The following is an 18933-nucleotide window of genomic DNA, read 5'->3' as shown; positions in this document are numbered from 1 at the left end:
TTTATTTTGGATAAAACATAATTTTAATTTTTTAATTTTAATTTTTTTAATGAGACCTATTCATTAAATAAATGAGATAGGAAAGGAATTTTTGTGTTTGGGTAGCATATATATAACTTTTTTCATGGCAAGAGAAATATGCATAGATTTTAGTTACATAAATTGCTTTAGATATATACCTTTGGGATGATTTTTGTAAAAATTTTTTTAACTTAAATAAAATTTATAAGTATATTTGGTTAGAAATTTTTTTTGTTTAAATTAAAAGCTTGTTATTATAAAATTAATTCAAAATTTTGATTTAATCAAAAATAATTTTTTTTAACTTTTTGTTTGTGGATTATAACTTATATACCTTTATGTCTTCAAAAAAGTTGTTTTAAGTTATTTTTACCAAACATGTTTATAAGTTAAAGTTATTTTAACTTATTTTTATCACAACTTATTTATGAAAAACAAAATTTGAATTATGAGTTAAAATACAAAAATATAATTCAAAAATCATATCAAATGGAATATAAAAAAATACTATGAAAAACATGTGACCAATAGACTTTTACCTATAGAATTAAAAAATATATAAGAAATATGGATGGTTTTTTAATTCATTTTTTTAATCGAGTTAGAATTTTACGAGTATGTTTAGCTTAATTTTATAGAAGATCAATTTGCTGTAACCAATTAAAGTTGTTTTTTATATCCAAATTTCATGTGGTAGTTGTTGTTTTGAATTTATTTTTTTTATTTTACTAGTTGTTTTAGGAATTTTTTCAATTAGATTAATTTTATTTAATTTAGGTTTTATTAGTTAGATCATTTTAACATACCATTTAAACATTTTTGTATGCTATTGGCAGAAGAATTATTGACATTCAAAATTTATCAAATCAGAATGCTCTTTTCAATTCATTTGTAATTTTAGGGTTTATAAAACCTTGAATTTTCTCTTTTAGCTATACGAATCATGTCATAAATCAATATACAATGACATTGAACTTTTATTGGTAATAATGTATACAACCATTGATTAATGATTGACTATGTATAATTAATAAATAATCCATGCGGTCCAATTGAAACCTGAGAAAATTAAACCAAAACAAAATGTTAATGTCAGGTAACCAATTGAAAAACTCAGTTCTCTAATCACAGAACAAAGATGATGCTCTGGGAAACTTTGGGTTACCTTGTTCCAAGTTTTATTTGGCCCATCATGGACATTTGGGAGAAACAACACCCAATTCAGCTAATTTGACATTGTTGCACGAAGCTATGGCTTTTATCGCTCCTTCTCTTTCAAGATTAACATCGTGCATCAGAATCCCTCCGCATGGATAAGTCTTGCTGCAATCAAATTTGATAGCCACCTCAGAAGCACTAGTCCCCTTTATGTTCTCGTACACCACATTTTTCACTTGGACTGCTGACCTCTGCATGCCATAATCAAGAAAAAGTTTTAACAACTAGATTAAGGGGGATGGGCACTGCTTTTAAATGCTAATTGTTGTTAAGGTCCTCTGGGATAAAGTTCTTCACCTGTTCTTCGCATGCTTCATCTTGGTCACAGTAGTTTTGATCTATTATAATGGGGTTGGTGACATTGTTCATTTCAATATTCAGAAACTTGATGTTGCGTGCACTTCCAGACCCTCCCTGCATATTAATTAAGATCATAATTGAGCTTAAATCTTGATTAAATGATATATAATGCACATCAATATTGTTGATGAAATGAAGGATAGTAAACATTACCTGCCATGTTTTGATCCTAACACCATTTGTGGTACCAGAAAACTTGGCACCATTGACAGTAACTCCTGAAACGTAGTCTTCTGAATTATGAACTCCCAAGCTTCCAATGCTGTGCACAGAAAGGAAATTGAAAGAGCAATATTTGTTAATGCTTACAGAAACTCATAGTAGCTAAGGAAACAAGCAATTCATATGAGAGAAGAAGTGTCAGTTCAAAGAAGTTTAGAGTTTGATGTTTACTATTTCAGACCTGATTCCATGACCTGGTCCACAAGTTATGTCCGAGGCTTGAACATTTTGGGATCCACTTACAATGGAGATACAATCATCACCTTCATCAACCATAAGTGATTAATTGCACAAGACAGTCATAATAAAAATTGTATGAATCTGAAGAGGTGGGCAATAAATACGTGGATATATATATATACCTGTTCCTATAACTGAATCAGTAATCTGGATGTTTTGGGTGCCTGTGACATGGATTCCATCAGTGTTAGGGCTTCCCTCCGGTGAGGTTACTGTGAGGTTGGAGACTTGAACACCATTGCTTTTCTCAAAAGAAACATGCATTTGTTGTGCATTTTGGATTTTGAGGTTCTTCACAACCAAATTCTGGCATTCATAGAAGGTTATTGCCTGCAAAGCATACATGGTTTCCCAAAATGATGATTTTGTAGCTTCGCAAGATGAGAACCAGAGAAAAAATTGCGAAACTTTTCAGACTTAGAGCATAAATACCGTAGGCGCATCTTTGCAAGGCTGCAAAAATCATGAAAGAAAGAAAAATGATCAGCTTCTATTGTTCAGCAGAAAAATGAGAAGATGAAAGTCTATATTACTTCTAGGATTAACAGTAAGAAATACAGAGTTTATATATATGACTTACAAGGGTTTTATCGACTTTGCATGAGTTTTGCCACCATATCTTCCCATTTCCATCAATAGTTCCACCACCTTCAACTTGCAGATTCTGAACACTATCAAAGACAAGCCAATGTCTACCATCTTCTTTGTAGTCCGATAGATCATCAGATGCTTCAATGACTCCGTTTACCTGAGATGATTTTTCTCAAAAAATGGCCAAATATTTATCTCGTGCAAATAGCATGATCTATCTCTCCAAAAATATTTATGCGTTTAAATCCATATATGTACGTATTGAAACTCACCTGTAATTTGATATTAGATATGCAAGGACCCTGGAATGTAATCGGCTTAAGACGATATGTATAGTGGGGCACAACAACAACAGCTCCTTCAGAGGAAGAACAAGCTTCCTTCCAAGCCTTTTCAATTGTCTGAGAGAATTAAGTTATTAGCTATTACTTGCAAGAAATATAGTAGAAGGTATGCAATATTTCTACAAAGCAAGAGAGGAATTAAGCATTCTCAAAAAAGAAAAGAAAAGAAATCAATCAAGGGCCTTGAAAAAGAAACGGCAAGAGACTGGGATTGCTAAGAAATTAAGTATGTTTCACATGAGTACGTGTCCTGTTCTTGTCACTAAATTAAAGATTTAAAAATCAAATAATTGATGACTGCTAAAAATATTTACATACAAATTAAGGTGTTGATCATTGGATTAGAATATATGGCATGAATTCCCCAAGTTTCTGCACACTAAAGGCATAATCAGTTCATATCTTAATTAATGTAATTAAGAATAGATGGAACACGTGTACAAATATATGATGTAGGCTGTTTTGATTATTCACCTGTCATAACTATGTAAATAGGATATTTATGAATAGATAAGACAGAGCCAAGCCTAAAAAGACATCAAGCTTTGTCATAACTATGTAAATAGGATATTTATGAATAGATAAGATAGAGCTAAGCCTAAAAAAAATTATTTTTTTATCAGAAATTTAGATCATGCTTAGATTTAATCGTGAGATTCTACATGCTAATTCTATTCTATACAAGTCAGCTAATTATAACAAGTCAAAATTTGGAAGGTTTACAAATTAGATTTAGAAAGTGTTGTTAGGTCAATTTTGTTATTTTTCATCTTTATTTTTGAATTTTCTAGTTTGTTTAGGGTTTTTTTTTCTAAATTAAAATAGTTTCCTATCTTATTATGTAGTTTTTTAAATTGATTTAAGGGATTGTAAATTTCCTAAAGAAACAAACTAATTGAAGAAAAAATATATATTCGGTAATAGAATTTTAAATTAATATTTTTATATATTAATTCTATTCCACGTAATTCTGTGCTACGTGTTAGTATTTTATTTTTTGTACTGTTTATGTCTATGTAAAATTGTCTTATATGCTTCTTATAGAATATAGAATATGAATATATAAAAGCATGCTATACTAATGTTAATGCATTATTATTAATCGTGTTTTGTGGACATGAAAGGTTAGATGATACTGTCTGTCAGAAAGAAAATATGTACCTCTGTGTCATCTCCTCCATCAGCTTTAGCTCCAAAATCCTTTACATTAATAGTTCTAACTGAAGTTGATTTGCCACCCACTTTGCTAAACGCTTGCGAACTAATTAAAAAATCACTTCTCAGCTTGACTAAGTTCTTCAACTCGCCATCCTGACTAATCGTGCTATAGTGCGAAGGGTAAACTCGAGAATCATAGCCTGATGCTTCTTCTTCAAGATAATTATGAAGTGGGTCCTCTTGCAAACAATTATAGGATGGAATAATGGAGAGGAAGATCGTGAAGAATGAGTACACAATTAGTGCTCCACGTAAGGCCATAATTATATGTATATTTCCTCTTTTTTAAAGAAAGAGGATTGATAATCTGAAAGTTACAAAAGAATATTGATATGGATGATTACAGATTTGGAATTAGGTAATGATGTTTCTCGTGAATTTATAGAGAAAAGAAAAGAGAGAGAAACGATGCGTAGGTGTTCAATATTGCTTTTGAGGTATGGCTTGAGATACGAGAGACTGAGACGGATGGATCTATCCTAGCATAATCTCCATGCATTCATGATTTGTGTACGTATGCGTGATCCATATCTCAGAATTAATAGCAAATTATTTCCTGATTAAATCAAAGTATTCTTTTTAATAATGTTGCACTTATTAATCAAAAATTAAATCAATATTTGTTGATTTTAATGCACAACTTTACTACTTATATATGTTGGGATTTGCCATTAATGGGCAACCTACCCTAAGAAGTAGGGTTACCATTTGTCAATGGTAGTTGCACCCACCATTGACAAATGTATCAACCCATGTGCAGCCATTGTTGAGGAGATGCCATGGTTGCCTATAAAAGGGCACCAAGAGAGAGAGAGCAAGATGAGAAGAGGATTGTGAGCATGTGAAGAGAGTAGAGAGAAAGAGAGAGCTGCAATGGCAGCAGCCTTGCTGCCATTGCAGCAGCTGCAAGTGCAGCAAAAAGAGCTCGGAGTAGAGTAGAGAGAAGTGATCTTTCTCCTCCATGTATTTGTTTTGTATTCTTTCTCTAATCTCTAATAATATAGACTCTCTCCCGTGGATGTAGGCGGTTTTGCTGAACCACGTAAATACCGTGTCAGTGTGTTTGACTCTTCTATGAGCAAGTATCAGAACATCACCGGTCGGAATTCCCAACACTTGTAAGGATTACGGACACCACCTATCTCCACATTGGTATGATATTGTCCACTTTGGGACTAAGCCCTCATGGATTTGCTCTTGGGTTATACCCAAAAGGCCTCATACCAATGGAGATATTTGTCCATCCTTATATACCCTTGATCCTCCCTATTTCTAACCAATGTGGGACTTTGGTCGCATACCCAACAATCCTTCCCTCGAACAAAGGACCACCGAGCCTCTCCTCAAACGATCCTCAAACGATCATTTATCCATCCACTCTCTGCCAACCAGGATTTTTCATCCTCTACTTCTCTCTACTTCATCGTGTTGGGGTCAGGATACGTCCATGAAGCATCCGGAGAGCACTACCTGACTTGAGAGTTTTTGCTCTTTCTAGGTCAACTCTTCTTCACCGTGTTGAGATCAGGACACGTCCATGAAGCATCCGGAGCACACCGCCTATCCAATAGAGCTGATTTATGGATCACATCGTGATTTAATTAGGGCCCACCACCTTTTGTTTGGCATTTCGAGGATTCATCCATCATGGCTAACTTTAGGGCATGGCTCTGATACCACTTGTAAGGATTACGGACACCACCTATCTCCACATTGGTATGATATTGTCCACTTTTGGACTAAGTCCTCATGGATTTGCTCTTGGGTTATAGCCAAAAGGCCTCATACCAATGGAGATATTTGTCCATCCTTATATACCCTTGATCCTCCCCATTTCTAACCAATGTGGGACTTTGGTCGCATACCCAACAATATAGCCATCATTTTCTTTGATGTCATCTAATACAAGATTTTCATTTGCAAAAGAAAATTAATCAAGGCTGGTAATCATGAAAAACAATATTCCCATCATGGAAGTCTAGAACAAGTGGCTCAGATTGCGGCAGCAACGGATTTCTTGGTGGTTTTCAAGAAAAATTAAGCAAATAAAATTAATACTCACAAGTAATCTCTCCTAAAAAATATATTTATTATCTTAGATAGCCTCTGATTTATATATTTTCTAATTTTTCTTTTGCATCTATATTGTACAAAAACAAGGTACAAGAGTCTTCTCCCCTTTGTGCTTTTTTAGAAGAAAACTTGAAAATTAAAAACGATAAATTTAGCGTCTTGCATATATATATATGTGTGTGCGCGCGCGCGCGCGCGCGCATGGTTAATTACATGCATGATCCCGCCTTGCGTACTCAGGATTCTACTCGAGGGTTTGTAAGAGTAAAAACTTTAAATATAGGATTCTCACTTTTCAACACGATCATTGTAGATTTTGCGGCTGCTTAAAAGGTCACGAAACAGTGGAGGCACGTAAATATTATTCATTATTTTATCGATGTGCCATACACTAGTGTTTCTCAAATTACTGTTGTGTTAATGACGATGAGATGAATTAATGACATCACATGGTTCATTGCATGTGTGGTGAGTTTACGAGAATAGGGTTATTATAAAGAGTTGGGGAGATTGAGGATTTTGAGCAATCGTACATGTTTATATATTTCGTCACAATATATCCCCATATGGGGCTCTAGCTAGGGTTTGGATTGGGCGTAGATAATAGGTTTTTGTGTTTTTATAGGATGAAAATCTGTCGAATCTTGATATGCTCGCCATCAGACCTTCAAAAGTGTGTAAATTTGGCTAACTTGACGCTGCCATCACAAAGTTTTTCCGTAATCTACTTGTCTGGAGTAGACGTGGGAATGGGGAATGGATTTGCTGAACTTTCTGGGGTTTAGTCACTGTGGCCTGATGTAGTGCAAGACCTCGCGCCCATGATGAATTCTGTGCTCGAGCAACCATCTTTCTCATTACCAAGAATGATCAATCAACTTAAGGGGATGATTTCCCTATTAAAGAGTTTATTGGGTTAACAAAACTTAGCGTCCAATCTACGATTGTCATCTGTATTGATCGGTTGGCTGCCGAGTCCTTTCGTGTGAGGAATTCAATTCGAAAACAAGAGGTTACATGCTGAGAGATTTGGGACGGTATGGAGCAGAGATTGATTTAGATACTTCTTAACAGTTACTTGAGTACTTGATGAACAAGGAAAGGCGTATATATTTTTCTTGTAAAATGCACTAAAACAGATTAACTTTTTTTTTTAATTATTTATCATGTCACAGTACGGTATGGAGCAGAGATTGATTTAGATATTTCTTAACAGGTACTGGGTACTTGATGAACAAGCACAGGCATATATATTATTCTTGTAAAATGCACTAAAACAGATTAACTTTTTTTTTTTAATTGTTTATCATGTCACAGTACATTATAGATTGGAATATTATTTTATTAAAACACAAGGGACTGAAATGAAAAAAAAAAGGATAAAAAAAAAGGTGTGTTAGAAGTTTGCTATGAAAATTCATTTTCATCTCCAATTTTTTTGAGATATTAGGTTATTGGTTTTTGTGATTTAAAAAAAATAAATTTTGATATCTAACTTTATTTTTATAATTTTTCAATTTTTATTTTTGTTAGAAAAGAGGGAGGGAGGGAGTCATTAAATTTTCGTATAAATAGAGAAAATTATTGTTGGTGATAATTACGGCCATCAAAACAACAATTATTTGTATTAAATGATCCCATATGATAAAGGAAGTTTATTATCATGTGTTTTATTTTTATATTGAAAACACATCAAAAAACAAATATGGACTTGGACAAATTTTTGGGTTACGAGTTAAATATTTTAGATTTTGGAATGTCTTTTTTATGTTTCTAGAGGCAATACATTAGTTTAACAAGGTTCCTATAGTATTTCCTAAGTGTTTTAGATTAAAAATTGATTTTTGGATAAAAAAATCTTGTTTTTCCAATCACCTTTAATAATCAAATTTTAAATTTAGCAACAATGCATTAATTTTTTTGAAAATTATTGAGGCAAACAATGCATTGTCATTCCCATCAAACTTTAAAAAGTAAAAAGGCATATGCATGGGTTGTAGTTTCATGGGCCAAGTGTTGGGTGTAACATACCAGGTCTAATAACATTTGGTCTAATTTGTTTTTTTTTTTTTAAGTATTTCTTTAGTTGATGCTTTATTTTATATAAATTTTTAAAATAATTTTTTGATATATAATTTAATTAATATCCATTCTCTATGATTAATTTTTTTCTTATGTAGCTTTGTTTTAGATTGAAATATTTTGTTTATGATGATGAGTGTGTTTAATTTTTAAAGAGGTTGATATGATTCATTTGTGAGTTTTTTTTAATATATAAATTGAATTTGTTTTTTTCTTAAGTTAATTTTTGTATAATGGTTTTAATATGTGCAACTTTGCATAATATTTTATTATTAGTTTATTCATGCAATTTGAAAAATTAAAATGGATTGATTTTTTTTTCCAGTTTTGTTCAATATTTTTTTCAGTTTTTTTTTTTGTTGTTGCTCTTATATTTTAATCATATTATTAAATTAAATAAGATTGAACTCAGCTATCAAATTTCCTTTATCTCTTTAAAAGCATAATCGTCTCCTAAATTTTTTTTATTAAAAAAATTAGAGCTTGGATGTTTTATGAATAGTATACAAATAAAATCATTGAGATATTATATAAATATATTTTTATAATATTAGAAAGAGTTCATCTTTCACATTGAATCCTTGTTGTTTTTTCCCCTTATTTGTTTTTGATAAGTTATTTTATAACCATGTTATTAAATTAGCTGAATTTATTAATCTCATCCACTCCATGACTCAAATATTAGATTTTTCTTTGAAAAATATTTACATTGTTTTAATAATTGTTTTACCATAAAAAAATAAATAGGTCCGCAGCATAACACAGGCCAACTAGTGTTATATATATACACACACTTCATTTATAAATAATAAAAACAATATATATTTTTATTTTTTTATTTTCTTTTACAAAATTTTTTGGAATAATACGGGACCTATTTTTTTTCCCATGTCTCAATGTCGTATTTCAATTGATCCTAATACCATTATCATTTTTAAAATCAATTGTCAACAGAACTAAAAAAAATTCATAAATTAAAGATTGGACACTCAAATAGATATAAATAAAAGACTAGACACTCAAGCAAGATAAAAAATCGAAGATTGGACACTCAAATTGTAATTTTCTCATTTTTAAAATTTGTATAGAAATATATACTAGAAGGGTAGATTTAAGAAATATATAAAATATAATTACAAATTAAGAGCAGTTAAACTTCTAAGCATAGAATAAATACCGAGCCTGAAATGTAAGAATAGATTGGATTAATTCTTCATTTTATCCCAAAGTCATTTTCAATATAATATAATAAAGCTAGAGTTTCATGAACCCTAAAATTAGAACTAAACTGTGAAGGGAAATTTGATTTAATAAACTCTGAATGTCGGAGTTAAATTAACATAAGTAGTAAAATCCAAATTAAATAATTATACCAGACCTGAGCAGAAAGAAACCCAAAAATAAAAAAGAAAATAATTTTAAAAAATCTAAAAATGACATGCTTATAGAACATGTTCACAAAACTTTTGCTTGATGCAAAAATCAATTAAAATTATGTTTGTTTATGTTAATAAACTCGTTTGGACTTCCCTACTGATCGAGACCATAAATGTTGCTAAACGTTCCACGTCAGAAAAACTAATGGACCTCTTAAAATCTAAAATCAACAAGAGTTAGGGGACTAAATTGTATATTGTTAAATATGAAGGATTAAGTTATACCCATGTTCAAAACTGGGGGACTAAAGAATAATTTACTCAAAATTTTATAATCATATGTGATAGCTCCAGGCCTCATAAAATAAAGCTAGATTCATGAAAATCTTCAGAGGCCTTTTCGGCCCATCAAGACTAAAGTGGAAAAGGCCTGATCTTTTACCTGTCCTTGTCAGTTAAAACATACTAATTTTAAAAAATCAGTTACGTTTCCCGGGTTCAAGCTCAACGGCACAAAAAAAACCAACCGAAAAACCCTGTCTGAAGCCCTAACAAGAAGTAGAGCTTGAAGAAGAAGGAAACAAAACGATTCGTTTCAAATGGTCCAAAAATGTCCCAACATGCGTATTCTCCAACAAATCGATTCCACAGTCCTCACGCTGTTCTTCCCCTTCCCCAGCATCTCTTCCTTGCTTTCCAAAATCCTTTCCTTTTCAGCTCTTTCTCCTATTGGAAGCATCGATTATGTGCGCAAAGTTTTCGCTCAAATCCCAAACCCAAATGTACTTTTGTTACAATTTAATTATAAGGGGCTGTTTGTTGAGTTAAAACCCGTCAAAGGAACCCTTTAATTAGTTCGAGAAAATGGTCAAAAGAGGGTATCCGAGTGCTAATTCGTAGCTTTTGCACTTAAAGCGTGCTCCGTCAAACAGGTGAATGTCAAATCTTAAAATTTTTTCTGTATCCTCTGCGTTTGGTGACCATGCAAGTCTGAAGCTTTGACATGTATCATAGAAAGGCTGTCCTCTGGAAGGACAAGAATAGAGATATATACAATCGAGGAAACCAGAGCTTTTCTCCGACAATTCTTTTTACCATTTTTTGTTTGGTACTCCTGATCTTTGAAATTCCTTTGGAATATGGAAAATCAGGCAACCGCTGTCTGTTCAGGGTGTGAATCACATCAATTACCTTGTCCGTATATTTAAGCTCTAAAGAATCCAAGTTTGGCCCAGAAAACAATCACTCTTATAATTATCTATTCTTGATCATTTTTATTAGTTCATTTTAATTATATTCAGCACATTGCAAATCTGTAAACTTGAATCTGTTCAAGCGGAGTTATATTTCGCTGCTAATCGGCCTTTATCTCCTTTATGAAGCATATGATGTCCCAGGCTTCGGATCTTTGGTGTTTCGGGCAAGCAAGTCTGTGGATGTGAGTCGAGGGATATTTAGTGATTACTAGAATGGTGTTTCCTGAAACCTCGCTATTCATAACTGATTCGTATGCGCAGGCTGAAAATAGCATACAGGGAAATTAGTCCAAGCAATGAATCTGTCTGTTCGAATTTGAGATCCTCAGACAGTCCAAGCAATGAATCTGTCTGCTCGAATTTGAGATCCTCAGAAGGTGAGATCAAATAACACCAGTAGCTTATCTTTCCTTTCTGCTATTAACAATATTATTTTTTCCTCTATACTGGACGAAAAGCTACCTAAAACAGCGAGACGCCAAAACGCCATTGTATGAATGTCAAAGTTTGCTGTTTCAGAGTCCTGCCAGGTACATATTGTATAGCATTGGATTGTTAATTTTCTTGATGCACATTCACGTGGCCCCTGTTCTATCACATTTTTTGAGCAACTAATGGGCCTAGCAGCAATTTAATCTGGCAACTGATATAACAAAAAAGAAAGGGGCTTTTATTGCTGATAAATAAAATACAACAGCATCGCTGGCCATTGGTTATTCGACAATGTGAGGGGTCTCTCTCACTCCATGTTATGCAATACAAATCCATCACTTTTGCAGGTCATGCACCACCATCCCTACCTACTTGTAGGAAACCCTCCTAACAATGGTGACATTCCACTTGATATTAGAAACATGTCATTACTTAAATCTCTCCTTAAACCTGTATCTCCACAGGCCATCTGTACATTTCCTCTTCTGGTACAGGCAGAGTCAGGGTAACTAGCCCAGTGGCAGAGTCATAATTGAAGTCGGTAAAAACATTGCCCACAGTGCATTTCAGAGGTCTTTGGGAAGAGTAAGCACCAAACTTTCCACATCCTCTGACTTTCAGCGCAATGGTTGCAGTTGGAGACCGGCTCTCACTGAGAGAAGTGGTCAGCTCTGAGGAGACTTCACCATCAAAGTGCTCCGGTGACTTGTCAGAAGCCATTTGGATTTCAACCTGCTCCACAGCACCTCCTGTGTTGAACATGTCAAGCAAGCCTATTGGTGCAAATGAAATGTTGGAAGTGATTTCCTGCACATGAATAGTTTGATCAATTCAGTGAATCACAGATGTCTCATTAAACACAGCAGCAACAAAGAAAGAAACCAGCTTGAGAAAGACTCACATTGATAGGACAGAAATGGAAGAGTTCGTATTCAAGAACTTTCAATGTCACTGGCAATGAAGCACCTTTAGGCAACCGAACCAACTCTCCTGTAATTCAACAAAGATAGGATCACGTTAACATTATATAAATCCGAAAGCTCAAATGGCATTATTTACCAACACTAAAGAAAACTTCGCTTTAATCTACCGGAAATTCAAGATTTTTAATGCACGACTTGAGAAGTTCACATTAAGGCTCGATTTCCTGCTATATAGAGAGGGCCAGGGCTAGTATATTAATGCACGACTGACATTTAGACTCTCTCTTCCCTTCTCGTCCTGTGTTTTTTTTTTTTTTTTTTCCAGAGCAAATTTAGTGTTCATATTTTACAGGAAGGAGTGGAAAGTTAATTACCTGATTTGTAGGCATACACCACGGTCTCCCCATCCCAATTTGCACCAGCAACTTGAGCAATGCAGTCAACATCGCTGGCACGAACAGAAGCAGTGAGAGTACCCGGAGTTGTGTCATGAATGCGAGTCTTCTTCTCAATCTTGCACCAACCCGCACCTTGGCAGTTGAAGACACCAACCACACCAGTGCATTTGTTCACATTCCAGACCTTGAGTAAGCTGCAAAACATGATGTTCAGAATGAGAATTTTAAATGAAGGAGCATGCTTAAAACAGAGATGACTAGCATGCAAAGAGGAAAAAAGCAACACACCTCATTCCATCTCTTGCTGGATCAACAAAGAGGCTGTCACGCGTTGGCCTGCCAGGAAGTTGTGCACGAAGGACAGATCCATCAGGGAGGACCAGCTTCTTCAACAGATCAAAGTTGTGGTTGCCTGGCTTATCACTGCACAGGATGGAAAGATAGTACATTTCCATGTCAGAAATTTGTGATATGTTTCATGCATTCATGTCAAGATTAATAGGATACAGAAATTAGTTTAAAAAAAGAAAAATACCTGACATAGATCGCACATCCACCTATAGCACGAGCTGCCCCATGATAATCTGCAGCCGGGTGTAAACTCTGCAACCAATGATTACATGTTATAAATATGAAAACAATGTTGAAACTTTAGTTTCAGCCTCCCTATAGGTTATATATAAACAAACAGGATAAAAAATATATGATGGACTAACAGGAGAATTAATTCATTTCCACTTACATGGAACATATCCCAGTCTGGTTGCATAAATTCGCCAAGGAATAGAGTGTTGTAAGCCACAGAGGAGATATGGATGGTGTGGGAAGCAGGATCCCGAGGATAGAAATCATCAGAAGCTCTCACTACAGCTGTCTGCTTGGCGCTATAGATTCCATCAGTGTTATGACACATGCAGGAAATACATCCATTGTCAGGGAAGTTTCGGGCAATTGATGCCTCAAGTGCTTGGTGATAGCTACGGGTCAGAGAAACTCTTCCACCATGGCCAGCACCAAGGGTTTCAATAATGTTCTGAACATCAACTTTCACTCCATCAACTCCACACGATGCTAAGTAGGCATGGAGCTCATTGTAGAAGTTGAAGACCTTCTTTGGATGCACCAAACCAAGGCCATGAACTGCTAGGCTGTCCATAACAATATCAGGTTGGTTGCCTAACACGCCAGGAGATTGAACTGGATAAGCCAGGGCAGTGTCATAATGCTCCATACCAGCAGCTGCTGGTTTAACTCCACCCCAATAACCAGCCAAAGCATGCCACGCATAAACATACCTGCGATAAAAAGATAAAGCAAAGTGTGAAGAAAAAAAACTACACTGTTTTCAGCTAATCCTCTTCCCTTCATCTCACGTACGCATGATGCCAAGTTCCCTTACACTAAAAGGAATCATGGACAAACCTTCTGTATTAAGGTAAATATTTTCATGAAAATGCACCACTAGCACAGCAGCAAATAGTTAACGACGAAATAGAACTAAGATCACTCACTTCACTTTGTGTTGTTGCTTGGCATTGTCCACAACAAGCTTCAGTCCTATGGCCTGCTCATTCTTTTCATCATTCTTCTGGAATTTAGAGTTCTCCTTTATTCCAGTAAGCCTACTTGCAAATCTGCAATAAATAAAATTGCAAGCACTCTGTCTACAGATATTATCAACAAAATTCCAATAAAACGAAAATGGAGAAATATTAATCCAGAAAAGTATCCCAGCTAATGCCCATTATGTCTATGGACACTTGGGCGGTCTCCATGTGTGTGTGTGCACGCGTGCCTGTATGAGATAGAGAAAGAGAGTTCATACTGTGCTCCTTCTTGTACAACAGCATTAGCATCTTCCTTTGCTTTATTTTCAATCTGTTGCCAACCATCATCGATGATCAAAAATCGTGCAGGAGTCCCTACCTCTGACAGACTGCATTTGCAATTGGAACACAATCCAGTCATTCAATCTCAGTATTTGGAGATCTAAGTCTACATTTCATTCACGATAGGATCTAATTGACTCTTCCATATTAATTCTGAATTACCTCTTAAGGCCTTCCTCAACACCCTCAGCGGTGACATCTGTGTAAAAGGCATCCCAAGTACACCAGCCAAACCAGTCAAGAAAAGAGGGCATCTGCTCAAGATCCAACAGAACACAAAATAAGATTGAAAAGCACTTCAGAATTTTCTGCATTCATGGTCAAATTTCTTGATTAAAAATTGAGGTAACATATACAAAATGAAAGAAACATGTAACGTACCTTTTTCTTCTCCCGATGAAGAAAGGTTTGCAAATGTTTTTCCACAGCCCTGTTTTCATGAAAGTTGTTAGGAAAATTGTAATTTCAGGCTAAAATTGAAACTCAATGCAAGTGCAGATAAAGATAAAGTCGAGAACTCACTTTACAGCTTGGTTTATGACTTCAAAAGGATTGGTCCCAGCATGCATGTAGACCAGGTGAAGGCCTTGGTTGGTTTCAACAGCACTATCGCCTGCAAAACCAAATCAACCACACAAAAAAACACATCGTTTCGGTTTCTTTCAAACTCGATCCTCTCTATCTATTTCTTCCAAATGAAAGGAACTCCAAAAAAACGATTCATCTGGATGGTGGAGTCATTGATTGGTTCTCCAGCCTGATAGCGTTCACATCAATGACAGCCCCAACCCAGAATTTCAGAATTAAGTCTCCTTCACTAGTGACCGACAGGATGAGACTGAATTAACAGTCGTTTCGACCGTGTGAAGTAGGGTAACTAATGACAGGTACAGCCCACAAGTCTGTGATGTGGTGTCAATAATGAGAGATTAGGCTCATGGGTGGGTACATATTAGCGTTGCACCGGACACTTTAATTGCCATAATCTACTCACCGCTCTCAAGGCAAATCTCCATCTCATTCCTGTCGTTGCCTTGCAGTACAGCACGGAACTGGCCTTCAAGCAAGGGAAGGAAAACAGTGTAGATTGTCTGTGCATCATCTTGATCAACTTCTTCACCACCACCCTTGCTTTCCACTAGCATGAATTGAGTCTCCAGTGGAATATCTTTCCCACACTTCCCCATTCTCTGGGTCATCCACCATAACTTGAATCGGAAGCAACACATAAATCGAAGATCCCTGCCACAAAAATAGAAAATGAGCATCTCCAAGAATGCAAAAGAAAGAAAAAAACGCATAACCTAAGATCATCAGCAATGAAAGGAAAGGCTTAAAAATGCTTACTCTAAACCCCCAACAGGAAAAACATGGAGACTTTTGTTATGAGAAGCAGTAGCACCAATAAAAGCACCAGCAACAAGTCCAACACCAGAGCCAGGAGTCAGAACAATGTTATCAGGAACTCCAGTTAAAATTGTCTTCCCATGAACCACGAGGTTCCCATCATTGATTGAAATCATTGGTGTCACCGTCATTGTTGCTGTCTTACACTTAGTTACTGCACACCAAAAAAAAAAACACAAAACAAACATAATAAGAAACCAAACCAGGGTATAAAATGGTTGACTACTAGATATTGGACCTAAAGGGTTTGTGAGATTTTTGGATCGGAAGCTAATACGTGGGAAAAGGGTAATTCATGCGGATGCTAGTTTGATGGTTTCTACGACAATTGTTGTAACTTCTCCACTCCCTCCACTTCAACGAACTATTACAAGGTATCCACTTCAGTTGTTGTTGGTCTCTTAAAATCCTCAGCATTTATGTCTTTCTTCCTTTCTCTCACTTGTTTTTTTCAAAAAAAAAAAAAAACTAGACACCAATTGTTCTTGCAGCCTTAATTTCCAAGAACTGGTTCAAAAATACAGAGAATCAAATATAAGGGACTGTTAAGTATTTCCCAGGAAAATAAATGTTAAAATCAGTATTAGAAAAATGGATGAATGTATATGACACTGAAATAAATCTAAGTTTTTGGAGTTTTGGGGTAGTCAGCGTTTCACGTTTCGTGTGCCTGTGAAAAAAGAACAATATCAAACAGATTTTTGTGGGCATCTTGTTCGGAAATTAGATAGAATTCAAGGAGTTCAGTGAAAACATAAAATAGATTAAGGACTTGAAAAAAAAACATATGAAAAGTAGAGGGGGAGGGGGGGGCTCCAATGTTTTCACACTTTCTGTTTGTTCATTTTTAGCTCTAAAGAAATTTTGTCTGCAGATTCAGAAACATGAAATCCCACTTCCAACGATCCAAAACAAAACTCCAAAAAGGATAGTTGATGGTAAAGATTTGAGAGCAAAAGGAGCTAAAAAAAGAAGAAGAAAAACTTCAAACATTAAAAGATCTTAGCCGTGAAGCTACCATGTCTCTTCGATATTCTGCACAAGATAAAGCTAGAATGATCATAGAAACAACCGGGTTTCTCGTTGTTTCTCAATACACAGAAAAAGAACTCACCAAAAAATGTCTTGAGAAGACTTCTAGAGGTGCGTTGAGGAGCTTAGAGACTATGATTAACAATCAGGGTTTTCCTTGCTTTTGCTTGCGGACTCAACAGAAGTGCATTCCAGGAGGAATGCTTTCTTCGTAAGGAGGAGCACGAAGCAACTTCTTGTAGCGATGGAGACGTACAAATAATTATTGCGATATGCGGTGATGGTAAGACAGAGGAGGGAGGTCGGTTTTTATACCATGTCAGGTGTTAAAGGTCGAACAAGTTGGGTTTAATGGATGGTTCAAGATCTTGACACGAGGAAGTTGATTGTCGTGTTTTTTTTGTCTTTTTGGTATTTTATGGAATTAAAATAATTGGGATATTATTCTTTCATGCATGATGGACGAAACGAAAGGCCAACCAGGGTGCCTCGAGTAATTTCCAGGGAAAATCGACAGGGTGGTGTGCTGGAGGCTCCAGTACGTGTTCAAGGGCTGTAAATTAGCAATAATTATGACCTCCATCCAAAGAAAGCCCCTTTTTTCCTCTTTATTCTAATAAAATATTTGAACAAGTTGATTTCACATTAATTAATATTAATTGTTTAACCTTGCTTAGTATGTTAGTTAATGTCCTGTAGAAGGCTTCAATTCTATTTAATATTAACGTAGAATATTCTTTAATTCAAAATATATTAAAATAATTTTTAATCATCATTTTTTATATTTGCATATTAAAATCATATAAAAACACCTAAAAAATCAATTTAATATCTTTTCAAACAAAAACATTTCAAAAACACTTTAAAAAATAAATTATAATACAAAAATAAACATTCAATAAATCTTTTATTACTTTAGTTTGTTTATGTGGGATTAACAACGATCAATTTTAATCTAGTACTAAATTTTGTAGTGATGCATTTATGGGTGTGTTTATTTTTGTTGTTTAATTTATTTTTTAGAGTATTTTTCACATTAATAAAAATTAAAATAAATCATTGGTTTTGTTTTAATATGAAAAAAAACAAAAAAAATCATTTCCAATTAAAAAACTCTTACAAAAACAATCCAACATTACCAAAGACAGATTACAATTGCTGGCTGTCTTGAATCGAATAATTAAATATTTGGATCCCACCGTCTTAATAGAAAATTGACATAAACATGTAAGCAACTGGATTCATATATATCGTTGACCCAGGTCAAGAATTTTGACGCCGGAATCTTGATTTCGGAACCAGCAGTTGGTGACGATAGATTGGATATTTGGCATGATGTTGCACTTGTCGATAATGTAATGGCATAGCTAATATTTTACTGAGGAGACTATAGTCAGTGGTGAAAATATTTTTGAAAAAGTTTAAATTTTTTTAATATTTTTAAATTATGGTATTATAAATTATTTTTAAAAAATAAAAATAATATTTTAAATCTAAAAAATATTTTAAAAAATAACTGTAAACACAATTTCAGATGCAAGATTTTTCTCTTTGTAAAGGGCAAAACGTGTATAATCATGTGATGTTTGTGGCAGCTTTTGCCTTCTGCTGGTCAAAGTTGGTGGGTAGAATTGAACCAGGCAGATCTCCAAGCTGGGAAGGAGCATCAATTCGAAGTAAGAGACGAGATACATAAATTTGGAAATTGCGGAGAGAATAAAAGGACATTTGAAGCCAAATTCAATGCATCTGCAATTCCCACTTCAAGCTCTAATTCCCAGTTTCATGTTAAAGAATTATATATATATATATATATATATATATATATATATAAAATAATATATATATAAA

General features: G+C 34.5%; 2 protein-coding genes across 4 annotated transcripts; both read right to left on the bottom strand.

Moving 5' to 3' along the window:
- Positions 1-1211: 1211 nt before the first annotated feature.
- LOC105142267 (polygalacturonase) lies at positions 1212-4475 on the bottom strand. The gene is made up of 9 exons (XM_011049819.1): positions 4158-4475; positions 2925-3053; positions 2642-2809; positions 2494-2514; positions 2184-2391; positions 2003-2084; positions 1753-1861; positions 1537-1653; positions 1212-1430 (listed from the first exon to the last, which is right to left on the bottom strand). The coding sequence occupies exons 1-9, from the start codon at positions 4473-4475 to the stop codon at positions 1212-1214; spliced, it is 1371 nt and encodes a 456-aa protein (XP_011048121.1).
- A 7180-nt stretch (positions 4476-11655) lies between these two features.
- LOC105142211 (probable galactinol--sucrose galactosyltransferase 2) lies at positions 11656-17376 on the bottom strand. 3 transcript variants are annotated; one of them, XR_845523.1, is made up of 15 exons: positions 17165-17376; positions 15991-16204; positions 15638-15885; positions 15166-15256; positions 15025-15073; positions 14806-14897; positions 14580-14690; positions 14266-14388; positions 13497-14049; positions 13290-13357; positions 13043-13177; positions 12731-12948; positions 12335-12423; positions 11802-12240; positions 11656-11771 (listed from the first exon to the last, which is right to left on the bottom strand). XR_845523.1 is itself a non-coding variant. In XM_011049729.1 (14 exons), the coding sequence occupies exons 2-14, from the start codon at positions 16179-16181 to the stop codon at positions 11878-11880; spliced, it is 2331 nt and encodes a 776-aa protein (XP_011048031.1). In that variant the 5' UTR covers positions 16182-16204; positions 17165-17376; the 3' UTR covers positions 11656-11877. The 3 variants fall into 3 exon arrangements, 1 of the variants encoding a protein (XP_011048031.1); XR_845522.1 differs by having other exon boundaries at positions 11656-11779; positions 11813-12240; XM_011049729.1 differs by having other exon boundaries at positions 11656-12240.
- Positions 17377-18933: the final 1557 nt, after the last annotated feature.

This window comes from Populus euphratica, unplaced genomic scaffold (genome assembly GCF_000495115.2).
Source record: "Populus euphratica unplaced genomic scaffold, PopEup_1.0 scaffold138.1, whole genome shotgun sequence".
Lineage (NCBI taxonomy): Eukaryota > Viridiplantae > Streptophyta > Magnoliopsida > Malpighiales > Salicaceae > Populus > Populus euphratica.
This window is presented reverse-complemented; position numbering and strand designations above follow the sequence as displayed.